Genomic DNA, 13,582 nt, shown 5'->3' on the forward strand with positions numbered 1-13,582 from the left:
TAACAAAGTTGCGGGAATACGGTGGCCGCAACTGGTGAAGGACAGGGTTAATTGGAGAGACATGGGAGAGGCCTTTGCCCTGCAGTGGGCATTATCATGTGTCCACCGAGATATGTGAGGCAGCGCTATTTCCTTTCCCCCCCATAAAAAAACAATTATTGTTATTATAGGCATTATCAGGCTGCTGCTGATGAGAATGCAAGGCACAGTGTCAAGAACAACAGCGACATGTTTGATGGCCACTAGTCTAGCGCGATGGTGACCACCGAACAGGACGACCTCTCCAGGCAGCTCAAGTCGTTTTGGGAATTGGAACATCGGGAACAGTCGACACAGAGCATAGAAAAGGAGACGGAACGATGTGCTTCAAGAGTTTAATGAAAGTGCCACCAACTGAGAAGGTAGATATCGGGTCGACCTGCCCAAGGAGAATGCCTCAGATTTGGAGGACAATAGGGCCACAGCTATTCAAAAGCTTCGGTCTCTGATAACAAGGCTGATACAGAATGATGACATCATGCAAGCTTATGACCAAGTGCTGTGGGACTGCCTGGTTGCTGGGCATGCCGAGAAGACCAATGAAAGGGGCGAGGAGCTATTTACTACATGCCTCATCAAGGCGTTAACAGACGAACCAGCGAAACAACTAAGCTGAGGGTTGCTTTCGAAGCCTCCTCGAGCGCACCAGGTCAGCTTTCCCTTAATGACGTTCTTTTTGCCAAAAAGCTCTGACATGCTGACCAGGTTCCAAACCCACAGCACTGCTGTCCCCTCAGAAAAAGATGTGGCATTCCTACAGGTGCAGCTCATCGAGAGTGACCGTGACACCCGGCTCTTTCTGTGGTACGAGCGAGCACCCAAGAAATCAGAGGGGCTACCTCGAATTAAGGAGTACCGAATGACCAGCGCGACTCTCGGGGCAACACAATGTTTATTTCTGCTCGCTGCAACCCCCGAGATACCACTCATGGTTAACAAGCGCGAAAAAGACGAAGACAAGAGTTGTGTTTTCTTCGCTGCCATCATTGTCTTTTTGCGCTCGTTAACCAAGAATACGTACCAACTAGCACAAGTAGAACGTGTGGTCGGGTTAGTTGGTTCAATACTTCAGACATGGCAGTTCCGCGAAAAACACAAGACAGGGTACGAGACGAGTGCAAACTTACAGAGTTGTAAGTTTGCGCTCATCTCGTACCCCATCTTGTGTGTGTTTCGAGCAACTGGCATGCCTGAAACTAGCCCAACTTCTCGCATTAACCGAGATACAACACAGGGTCAGTGCGAAACGGATACCGAGCACATCAAAGATTTTAGAAAATGATCTATATGTGAACAATCTTATAACAGGCACTGACACCACAGAGGAGACTGGACACATCTTGCTGGGAATTGCAGTCCATTATGGAGAAGGCAGGAATGCATCCTCTCAAGTGGCGGTGTAACCCAACGGAGTTTGCGGTGGTGTTGTCCAAAAGTAAGAATATTTCAACCCCTTCAGCTTCCTCGCGGCTATTTCCATCGCAGCGGAACTTGTTTCAAACCCTTTGGGAGCGAGGAACTGGCTGCGATAGAAGAAGGCTGATGTACATGGCTCATGGGACAAATGGTGCCAGCAGCTTCCCGAGCTTCACCGTGTCCCTAGTAAGCTTGAAAAACCACTGAAAGAGGACTGTGCTGCACCAGAGCTTCACATCTAATCTGTGATGCCAGCTCTAAGGCCTACGGCACCTATGTAAAGACAAGATGGGAGTTTCACCGCGGCTCTTCTAAGGGGGGAAGAGGGTCTTAGCGAAAGATCTTTATTAATGAAGTCACAACTATGAAACCTTCAGGGAACACGCATTTCTGCGTGCTGATTCCAAATATGTAATTTAATTTTGCGTACAACAAGTCCTTGTGCACTCATGCAATATGTTAGGTAACTTTTGCCGAGAGTTTGAAAGAAATTCTACTGCAGAGACCTTGTTAGGCTGCATGCCATTGGTTTCTCTTGACATCAAGCTATGCAATAAGGGTAAAATTATCATCCTGCCTGTTATAGAAGGTGAGTTACAGGATTTTGAAATCACCAGTTTCTTCCCATTTTTGAAGCGGCAAATTCAATACCCTGTAACTCTTCCATGATAGGCAGGATAATAATTTTGCCCTTTGATGTCAAGACAAGCCAGTGGCATGCTTCCTAGCAAGTTTCCTGCAGAAAAATTTATTGAAAGCTCTTGGCAAAAAGTTACATAACATATTATATAAGTGCACAGGGACTTGTATTACATAAAATTAAATTACACATTTGGAATCAGCACGCAAAAATATACATATTCCCTGAAGATTCCATTATTGTGACTTCATGAACAAAACTTTTTTTCTAAGGCCAGCTTCCCCCCTTAATGGTCAAATAATGAATAGCTCCATTAAAGCGTCTGTTGCTCCCACCGTTGGAGGTAATGGTTGGAGACCGGTTGGCTAAAACACTCGTTCAGCAGCTCAAAGTGGGAGCCATTTCTGTGCACTGCTGGAATGATTCAACCATTGCCCTGAGCTCGATAAGAAACTCTGCAGTGAAGTGAGGTGGAAGCAATTTGCGGCAAACCGACTGCAAGAAATCTAATCGCTAACCAGATTAGAGGCACTGCCCTGGGAAGAAGAACCTGGCTGGCTTGTTAACAAGAGACGTCATGCATTCCACTTTGGTTGAGAGTCAAACGTGGAGGAATCACGCAACTCCTAGGTTTCAGTAACGCATGGATTTAACAAGGGTTTCTCCCGCCAAGCTCAACTAGCCATTTTTGAAGTGAAAAGCTTCACTACACTAGTCAGAGTCGAGCTTCGCGTGAGCCGAACTGGTGAGTTATGCGCTTGCACGAAACCGAGTGATGTCACGCGCCGCGCAGGTGGTCACTCCTTGCCGCTGTCGCCGACTCCACCGCCTGACCTTCCTTTCGGCGCAGCCGCACGCTACTGCGCATGTGCGTCGCCTCCTCGCTGTCGCTACAACTGCGCGCTTCGCCTCCTCGCCCACCGTTTGGCCTTTCGTTGCAGCCTCGTGTTGCCCGCATCGCAGCCGGCAGCCCTCCTCTCCGCATTCCTGCGGGCAGTTTTAACCGCGCCGATTTCAGTCTCCTCCTCCGCCTCCGTACAGGCAGTGCGTGGACGGCCGTCAAACCAAGCATAACTGAAGCTTTTCGCTTGCATATCCAGGCTTAACCAGAGCTAAGCCATTGCCTAATTTTTCTTCACGACATTTGCACCAACCTTGACATTAATCTACAAACTGACACTACATTCATAGACTTCGCTAAGGCATTTGACAAAGTACTTCATCAATGCTTGCTTCTTAAACTTTCCCAGTCGCGTATCACATGGATTAAAGAATTCCTCATGTGTCACTTTCAGTCTGTCTTCATTAATAAGCAACCCCCCCACCCGCTTTCAGTCACCTCCGGTGTTCCAGAGGGTTCCGTCCTCGGTTCTTTGTTGTTCCTCGTATACATTAAAGATTTACCCCAGCACGTATAATGTTATATCTGCTTGTTTGCTGATGACTGCGTTATCGTTCAGACACTAACCAATCTGACCATGAATCTCTACAGGCAGGCCTATATCATGCGCAAAACTGGTGTTTGAGGTGGCTGTTGATGCTTAACTTTAACAATTGTAAGTACATGTCTTTTCACCGCAGTTGGAATCCTTCTGTTTTCCAACACACAATTTATTACTCCCCATTTGACCTTGTACAGTCATACAAATACTTAGGCGCCACTATTTCTAAAGATCTATCTTGGAGTTTCCATGTGACTGACCCGATATCATCGGCTAATAAAACACTTGACTTCTTAAAACGACACCTGTGGGATGCCCCTCACCATGTGAGACCACAAGAATACATTTCGCTCATCAGAACTAAACTGGAATACACATTGGCCATTTGGAACCCTCATCAAACAAATGCCCTTGAAGCTGCACAAAACAGAGCCACCAGATTCATTCACTCTATGTACTCGTATAGCATATCGTCTCTAAAACTGCAGTCAGGTTTGCGTAATCTTTCTGGCTGTTGTCACACTGCCAATCTCGTCTTGTTTCACAAGTTTGTTTGATTCACCGCTCAGACAAAAACCCTACATCTGTGGATCCCCACCTCGCAGATCCCATCGCATCAGTCACCCTCTTAAAGTTCTCCTTGGTTAAGCATCTTGAATAAACAGCGCGAACAACCACAAGCACAAGAGACAAGGAAACAGACAACACAGCGCTGTGTCGTCCGTTTCCTTGTCTCTTGTGCTTGTCGTCGTTCGCGCTGTTTATTCAAGAAGCCTTTGCCAACTCATTTTTTTGTCGAGTAGCAGCCGACTGGAACAACTTTTCCTATCATATCGCTGCCATAAACTGTCCATCAACTTTTTTGACTGCTGTCAATGCCTGCACCCTGCAAATCCGACCCCTCAAAGACCCCCACTGGGGCATCTAAGGAAAATAAAGTGAAGTGGGGTGAAAACAACAAGGGGTGTGTCCCACGCCTCCGGGGCCTGCGTAGAAAAGCAAAGGGTGGTGAAGGTGCTTAATGCATTTGTGTGCAGCGCGATCCTGGACACTGAGAACAACACCTCCTTCGCCAGAGTTCTCCACATAACAGCACAGCAGCCGAATGAACTGCATCAGAGCGGGTGGAGGCTGACAAGCATTGCTTTCAAATGTGGCAAACGTGTTGAAGGAAATAAATGCCCTTCAGTCTCCACTGGACAAGAGATCGGCCACCACTACTACTCTCCACCCCACTCTCGGCGCTGACGGTGCACTCAGGGTTGGCAGCAGACTTCAGTGCAGCACAGAACAAGAAGAGACAGAACACCCTGTAGTGATCTCCGCTCACATTCTTGATCATCACTGGCGAGCACAAGTGCTTGCTACGGGGTGGAGTGCGAGACACGCTGCGCCATCTCTGTGAGCGCTACTGGTTGCTTTGAGAAAGACAAGCTACATGGTATTCCCTGTCAGCGACAAAGATGCCAACCCGTAGCCAGATGATATTCTGAAATGACAGAGACACATTCAGCCCTCTAGACGCACAACAACCCGAGTGGTCTATCTCGAGCTCATCACTGACCTGACATCATTCCTGATGGAGGTTTGTTTACAGATGAGGGATATATGCAATGTAATTTATTCCAATAACGCTCAGACCTTTAAAAGAGCATCAAAGAACACCGCAGCACTTTCACTACAGTGGGGATTAGAGGGTGCATTAAGGTCGATTAAAATGGAAGAGTGGGTGGTCCTGTTAGTATAATCCCATATGATAATCCAATGGGAGGGACGGAAACACTCTAGTCCTCGAATTTTGAAATTTGGCGGCACTGATGACACAATGTCCCTCGACTAACCAGGGAATTCCATTATGGAGAAACATGGTGGTCTTCGAAAGACGACAACCTAAATGGTATTGCATTAATAACTAGCTAGAATGCCCATGTGGCGGTGAAATGCAGAAGGGCTGTACAGAGCGTGAGGATAAAGACATGAGACGAGGACCCGCTTTCATGTCTCGGTTGTGCAACCCTCGATAGAACACTCACACCTACTCATCATGAAACAGCTGGTGTGAATTCTTCTAGACAAAGCTCACGTAAACATTCACCTGGACGCAGACCAGGGCAAATTTTCCTTCCACTGCACAACTTCTGAGAACAAGAAGGCGGGCCACTGCATCAGCGATCCGTCTATAAGCCTGTACTCAGCGGAGCGCGGTTTTTTGGAAGAATTTTTATAACAATCTTTGTAGCAGATTTTTCTTACTTGCCTGGTCTTATGTCATGTGCGGTTCTTTCATTTTCTTTTTTTTGCAATCTGTATATGACTACAGCTGCTTTTACAGCTGAAGAGGTGATAACACCTTTCATATCTGTTAGTCTCAGACAGCTGGCACTGCAAAGTGTGATGTGATGTGACTGGCTGGTTATATAAACGTGACTTGATGACAAAATAAATCAGTTGATAGCAGCGTTCTTTTGTGTCTTGTCCTCCCTTGCGGTTGTCGTTTTTTGCGCTGTCTTGCTGCCAATTAAAAACCTCTGAGAAGACCGTGAAGCTGCGCTCAGGTAGACCCCTATGAGTAATTACTCCCTTAATTGTCTACAACTGTTTGCCCCAATAACAAAAAAAAAAGTACAATTACATCTTGAAATTACAAAATCCCTAACCACCTTGTTCATAGGCAAAAAACCTTCTACGCCACGTGGTGGAGCCCTCATAGCAACCGGTGAAGTAATGACTAGGGCGATCTGCATAAGGGACGTCCACATCTTCCGAGGTATCTGGAGTGCTGCCAATGCACAAAGCACAGCTCGGGCTCAAAGGGTGTTGTACATCAATGCCACATTATGTTCCCTGCAAAATGTCACACACTGTAGCACACCATGCCCGATGGCAATGATGCAAAGGCTAAGAAGGAAAATGAAAGAAATAAATGGGAACGGAAAAAGACCTGTTCCCTTTTGAGTGCTTACACAGCAGGAAGCAGAGCAGTGAGTAAAACGGTGAGATTCGAGCTCGCGTCTATTTCCACAACTATTGCACATTGGAAGAAAATTGAACTTCAAAATTAAGCTAAAAATAAATAACAGCACAGCAGATTCCACTCATGACTGAGAGAAACAAAAAGGAAGCAGCATGATGGAGCCAAAATCAAGACCAGGGTGTGTATCAAACATAAGCATGTGTAAAGTGTGAACACACTTTCTGTACACAGCGTCACAAAAAGACGAAAACTTCAAAACAGGCTCGAACAGCAACAACTGGCACTGCTGTACACAGCACATGTGTGTTGCTGTCGCGTATCCTCAGAGGTGCACAGCAGGTGAGGTGTTGCGGTGAAAAACACTGCTTACACACGACAAGAGGAGAGTGGGGAAACACAGCTGTCTAACAACCACATTTCACTCCAAGTTTGTCAGCTAATACTTCCTGTTCGCACAGGGAAGGGGAGGTATGCAAACAAAGCATTAAAAAACCAAAAAGCAACAAGTGCCGTATCACACAGACACTGATATTAAATTTCTGCATCAGGAAGTGCGATTTAAGGTACATGCTGATGCATGCGTCGCTTTTTTCTCTAATGTTGATGGCTTCGTTAATTTCCCAGGTTCGTTGATTGACTAATGAGGAGATGACGGTGCTCTTGTTGAGCTGGGGAACACACTCGTGCTTGCAGCAGTGCTTCGCTAGTTTGCTGCTGCCGGTGGCACCTGTTAGGAATATCTTTTACTAGGCAGTAAACACCACACAGAGAAGCATCTATTCAGAGCCACTTCAGAGCCACCGTATTGAGAAAAGAAACTGGCGCTGGATTGTGGGCAGTTTCCTGAAAAAGGGCTTTCTCCGACCTCCAGACAGAGGACGACCCGTACCTCACATGGCATGGTCAAATTCCAAAATTCCAGTGGTCCAGCAAAAGAAAATTTCACGCAACTGCTCACTAGCTTCCTGCATTCCACCGTCACCAGTCATAAAGGTAGCCTGTACATTCGACGGGAGGGGACATACATCAGGTCATCTCTCATCTCCATTCCAAGTGATCTGTTTCTCGTGTAAATTGACCGAAGTCTGATGACCGCTCTTGCAGTGAAAAGCATCGCACAGGTGTTCTGCTATGTAGATGATGACCTAGTCCCAGCATATGTCAGCACCAGACAAGTCGAGGGGCATATGTACCACCATCAACGGACTTGGGAAATTAACGAAGCCATCAACATTACACAAAAAGAGCAATAGTCAATTGCACTTTGTGGTGGAGAAACTGAATATCTGTGTAATATGGCACCTGTTACTTTTTGGTGTTTGTTTCTTGCATATCTTTCACTTCCTGTACAAACAAGAAGTATGTAACTGAACAACGCGCAATAAAATGTGGTTGTTAGACAGCCCACCCTCCTCTGTCTCGATTAAGCGGTTTTTCACCACAAGATCATGCCCAAATCAGCCCAACTTTCATCTTGTTAAAGGAAAAGTGACTGACAGTGGCGGCAGACTCCATATCCTGTCCGCATGACAGTACACAATGACAAAAGGTCCGAGACTCGGATAGCAACTAGCGTTACTACAGTGAACCAAAAAAGTTTGGAGGCACTTAAACAATCAGGACAACCTTAGACTTCAATCAACCAAATGATCAGCCAGGCTTTCGCAAAGGGTACATGACAATAGACCATATTCGACACACTATCAATCAGGTTATAGAGAAATGCGCAGAATATAACCAACCCCTATACACAGTGTTCATTGATTACGAGAAAGCATTTGACTCAGTGGAAACCTCAGCAGTCGAGCAGGCATTGCGGAATCAGGGTGAGTGTGATATGAAAATACTAGAAGATATCTAACGATTGCACAGCTACCATAGTCCTTCACAAATTCAGTAATAAAATACCAATAAGGAAAGGTATCAGGCAGGGAGACACGATCTCACCAATGCTATTCACCGTCTGTTTTCACGAGGTATTCCTGAGTAATCTGCGATTCGCTGATGACATTGCCTTGCTAAGCCACTCAGGAGATGAGCTGCAAAGCATGACTTAACCATCATACGAAGATGCACAACACAGAAGAAAGCAAGAGTTTCAAAAAGTCAAGGGCTCGCGAACTTTCGTGCGCGATTGTGGGTTCTCTGCTACATGTTGGGCTCTCCTGAGAAAGTATTTCAGAGCCCCTTTAATTATCATTATGCGATGACAATGCAATACCACTGGGTCTCCTCCTTGCTTTCTGACTGCCTCTCACCTCCGATGTCCTCTTCATATTCTTTTTTGCTACTTTCCCACGTATTTCTTGGATCAACTGATGAGCAGCTTTGCTACGTACTGTGCTGAATCACTCTAAGCCTTCTTCCTTTTTACAGTCGTTCGTGGTCATTACCAGTCACTCCGAATATTACAAGTCATTTTTTTTTGGGGGGGGGGTCCTTTCCATGGCACCCACCTTTTGGCCTCTCCCTCCTTTTCGGGACAGAAATGGTAATAGCGCTACAGCAAGACGTACCCAAGGAAGACTGACACAGGACTGTGTATGTCTTACTGTAGCGCTATTACCATTTCTGTCTCAAATAATGCACCATCTAGCCCAAAGTGACACTCTTCTAAATCCCTCCTTTTCCTCTACAAGTGGAGTCTGAGATTTCTTTCTACTTCGCCACCTGTCATCACCGGCAGGTGCACATAACACGATGCCGGACAATTTCTTTTCCACGGTGGGGCTTCTAATACAAACGAATGAACACCCTCGCCCAGGAGGTACAAAGCAACAAAATTCTTATTCGACAAAGCTGGGTCACTGCCCAAATCAAAAGCAACTCATTCGGTGAGTGCAGTTGACTTGGCCAAGAAAACTGAACAGCAGTTGGCTTCTGCCTTGGTACCAAGTTTTCGCTTTGTGACAATGCTTCATCCTGACCACACAGTGTTCCGCTAAAAATTCAGTTGCTGTTAGATCACACATTCAAAGAGTATCACACAGAACATTCAGTCAGACAAATGTTAGAACACACGGCAGGGGAAGTAACTGAAATCGAGGCCTGAAGCACCAGGGCCCTCGCAGTCACGATTTGTGGGTTCGGCTGTGGCGTGTCAGCACCGACTTCTGGGCAAAGCCGGCGCCGCACACGGGGCAGACGTAGGGTCGCTCGCCCGTGTGGGTGCGCACGTGATCTCGCAGGTGGGGCTTCTGCGTGAACACCCGTGGGCAGAACACGCACGACAGGGAGAGCCGGCCCACGTGCAAGCGCCGGTGTGCCAACATGGCCGACCGACTGGCCGACGGGAAGCCACACTGGTCACAGCGGATGGCACCTGCACAGCCACAGCACAGGGAAACACTCGTGGACAAAATCCTGCAGCCATTAACTGCGCAGCATCTCACAGGTCCCCAAGAAATACCTCTGTCGTCAAAAATAAACAAAATCTGTATGCTGAAGCACGGAATTACTGGCTTCACACTCTCTTTACTGCCACGCACCCACACTGCATGCAGCATACACTGTGCGTTTGGAACACCCAAAATTTTGCACATACACTTCATCTCACAAGTTTACCGCAGCACTGTGAAAGGTAGAGCTCTCTCGTCCAATCAGGACCAAGGAAGACAACAAATAGCGCCCCAAATATTTGAGCACTGTTGTGCCTATTTTTCAAAACAATTATTGCAGTGATTGAAAGGTAGTTCAGGATGATGTTTGAAGTATAGTGAGCATTTGATCACTCGATAAAGCAAGTTGTTGGGCGAGCTGGTGCCGATCTTCCATAGTTGCAGCGTGAAAGACAGGACAGGAGAAGACCACTGAACACAGCGCTCACAACACTGTGTTCTGTCATCCTCTCTTGTCCTGTCTTTCACGCTGTAACTATGGAAGCATTTCATCACTGATTAAATTGACAGAGAAAGACCGCACAAACTCAGCAATACGGAGGTCTGCTGCGAAGTGCTGCATCGTCATTCGTAAGCATGGTGTCTGCCGAGTTGTCAGAGAGTCTCCTGCAGCTGGATACTGGAGCTTTTTATCCCAGGGATGGAGCCGCCAATCGTGGGGGTGAGGACACGTTTTGCAGCGCGCACCATTCGTTCTGAATCTCAGATCACTGCAGCCTTCATAGCACTGCAAATGACTAGTCAGATGGAGTACAGTACACAATGCATTTCGACCACGAAATTTTATGAATTCGTATCATGCCCAAATTTCTATCAGCCGTCTCTGTATCCAACTGTTTTTTTCACAGAATAGCAGCAGTAGCCAGACACTTACAGTCAATTCTTTAAAGATGTAGAGACATTTAATTTTTATGGCATGTTTTATTCTCTACAATGATGCGGTAGACACTACTATGCATGAACCACCATGTGGTATTCGCTTACGACCGCTAAATAACTTATAATCGAATTTTTCTCTCATGTTGTTTCGGTTTCAACAGAGTAAATCTCTGTGTGCTGCATGTCTATTTCACTTCTCTGTTTTCATTAGGCTGGGTGACAAAATGCCCGGCCAGCATGACGCCTGTCCGCATATATATATATATATATATATGTATATATATATATATATATATATATACTAAGGACTGAAGGATTCTTTGAAAAATTGCCTTTTCTGCAAGTGCTACCTAACGCAGGGATAGGATAACACGCAGTGCCCGAGAATTTTCTTTCTAAGGAAATACAGAGTTTAGGCGCTGCCTCTGCGTTATGCACAGTTTGGTGCAATTGTCGCAGCAATCACATCATTGGAAGATGTAATACAAACAGCACTTTGAAATCTGTTGTTACGCATTGCCTGGCTGATACTGCAAGCAAGAGCAATTGATATTAACTTCTCAGTCATACAAGGGTGTTCAACAACATCAGCACCTTGTTATGGCATAGACTCTGTGCTCATGCATGTATTCGCACTGATCTTCCCGCTTCACTTTGTCACAGTTCCCTGTATGGCCATTTGTCTGTTGCTCGGACGGTACTGTTAATTAAGCACTTATAAAGTGCAAACTGTGTGCATGTCTCACATGCATACAAATCGTGACATTGCACTCAGAATGGCTATAGGCTTTGAATGACATCATTTTCGAGACATTTCGACTACTGGTTTTGTAGAAAAAGAGGCCCACAGTTGTACCACTGACTTCGAATAAAGACCCTATTCGATCCTATTCAAAGATCCTTCCCTCAGTACTTATCAGACAACTTGAATCAAATTTGAAAATTGCTTCAAGAAATATTACGAGGCAGTTGACTGAAGGAAAAGGTGCAAAAGCTCAATTTTTTTTTCTCGTTGAAATGCACATCCGTTCTTATAAAAAAAAAAAAAACACAAGGCACCAAAGATGCCTCGTACAGTGAAATACAAAAAACATGCTATATAGCTCAGTAGTATTCAGCATGCAGAAATATGGTTTAGAAGGGTTGTTTTGTAGGCCAGTTGGTGATCCACACTTCAAGAAATGCTTCGGCGCAGCAGACAAGGACACAACGTACAAAACACACCACAGAGTGCCAACTAACAACTGATTCTATTGAAACGCACGTCAACGAATATATGGTTTGCGCTTATCAACGACAAAAAAGATAACATACAGTGAAGAGAGCACTAGGTACAAAATGATTGGCACCCATGGCATGTGTGACACAAGCGAACATCGTCATGCCCCAAATCTAATCATTTTGATAGAAATCTCATTCATCTTGAGAAGCATCACAGATGAATTGCTCACGCATGTGTTTGTCCCCGAACGAAGAATGACTGCTGCTTCAAAAATTTTTTCTCTTTGAAACTGGTGTTTTCTCCGGCATAAAATAACTGTACCGCTGAAGACCGGTACAGTTACAAACACATGCGTGAGCAATCCATCTGTGACGCTTCTCAAGAGAGAATGAGAATTTCTATCAAAATGATTAGATTTGGTGCAAGACGATGTTCGCTTGTGTCACACGTGCCGTGTTTGGTAATCATCTGTACCTAGTGATCTCTTCACCGTATTTTTTCTTTTTTTGTCTTTGATGAGAGCAAAGCATATACTCATTGACGCGGGTTCCAATAAAAATCAGTTGTTGGTTGGCGCTCTGTGGTGTGTTTTCTACGTTTTGTCCTTGCCTGCCGCGCGGAAGCATTTCTTGAAGAAATATGGTACGTAGGTGCACAGTCTACCGGCCCCTGAAAGCACACACACGTGTCCTGCTGCTGCACAAAGGGCTGCACGTATGGTTGGCTGAATGCATCTGGCAAATGGACAATGCATCCCAGAGGGGAAAAAAAATGAGACGACAAGCCAAGAATCGCCAAAAGTGCGGCAACAGAACTCCCCACAAACGCCCTCAGGCATAAAAAGAGAAAGCAGCACAACGCAGGTCAACCTTCAACTACACAACACCAGTCACAATGTTGTAGGCTACTCTGGGACAATCTCGCTTCAGTGCGTTGCAACGAAATGTTTGGTTGCAAAAGTACTTGATGCAGGGCTCGTTGGTTTATGTTCAATATTTCTAAGGGCGCAAAAAAGGCCACAACACAGGAAAAGACAGAAAGAAACGGCGCTCTTATTGTCCGTTTCCTTCTGTTTTTTCCTGTGTGTGTGCCTTTTTGCGCCATTAGAAATATTGAAACTTTTGGCTCCACTGAATATGCACAAACTGGAATGCGGTCACCTGTCAGGTTGCTGCCTCATTCACTGCTGCTGCTGCGAGTGCGTTCACATGATGAATGCCACCTCACCAGTGAGCTGCTCCGACATTCTCACTTTATCACCCGTGCGCAGTCAAGCTACACAGTCAGCATTCATCTTCGCAAGGACAACAATTCAGAAATGACTTAAGGGGGGTGGGAAGCTGGTCTTAGAAAAAAAATTTATGACAATCAAGTCGCAATAATGGAATCTTCTAGTAACATCCATTTTTACATGCTGATTCCAAATATGTAATTTAATTTCATGTACAACAAGTCCTTGTGTACTTATGCAATATGTTAGGTAACTTTTGCCAAGGGTTTGAAAGAAATTCTACTGCAGGGAGCTTGTTAGGCTGCATGCCATTGGTTTCTCTTGACATCAAGCTATGCAGT

General features: G+C 45.6%; 1 protein-coding gene across 1 annotated transcript; it reads right to left on the bottom strand.

Moving 5' to 3' along the window:
• Positions 1 to 6,536: 6,536 nt before the first annotated feature.
• LOC149337805 (uncharacterized) lies at positions 6,537 to 13,256 on the bottom strand. The gene is made up of 2 exons (XM_089554521.1): positions 13,238 to 13,256; positions 6,537 to 9,833 (listed from the first exon to the last, which is right to left on the bottom strand). Exons 1-2 carry the CDS (start codon positions 13,254 to 13,256, stop codon positions 9,583 to 9,585), a joined length of 270 nt encoding a protein of 89 aa, XP_089410647.1. The 3' UTR covers positions 6,537 to 9,582.
• Positions 13,257 to 13,582: the final 326 nt, after the last annotated feature.

The sequence above is a fragment of the Amblyomma mixtum genome, chromosome 7 (genome assembly GCF_055824585.1).
Source record: "Amblyomma mixtum isolate Tamu chromosome 7, ASM5582458v1, whole genome shotgun sequence".
In the NCBI taxonomy this organism is placed as follows: domain Eukaryota; kingdom Metazoa; phylum Arthropoda; class Arachnida; order Ixodida; family Ixodidae; genus Amblyomma; species Amblyomma mixtum.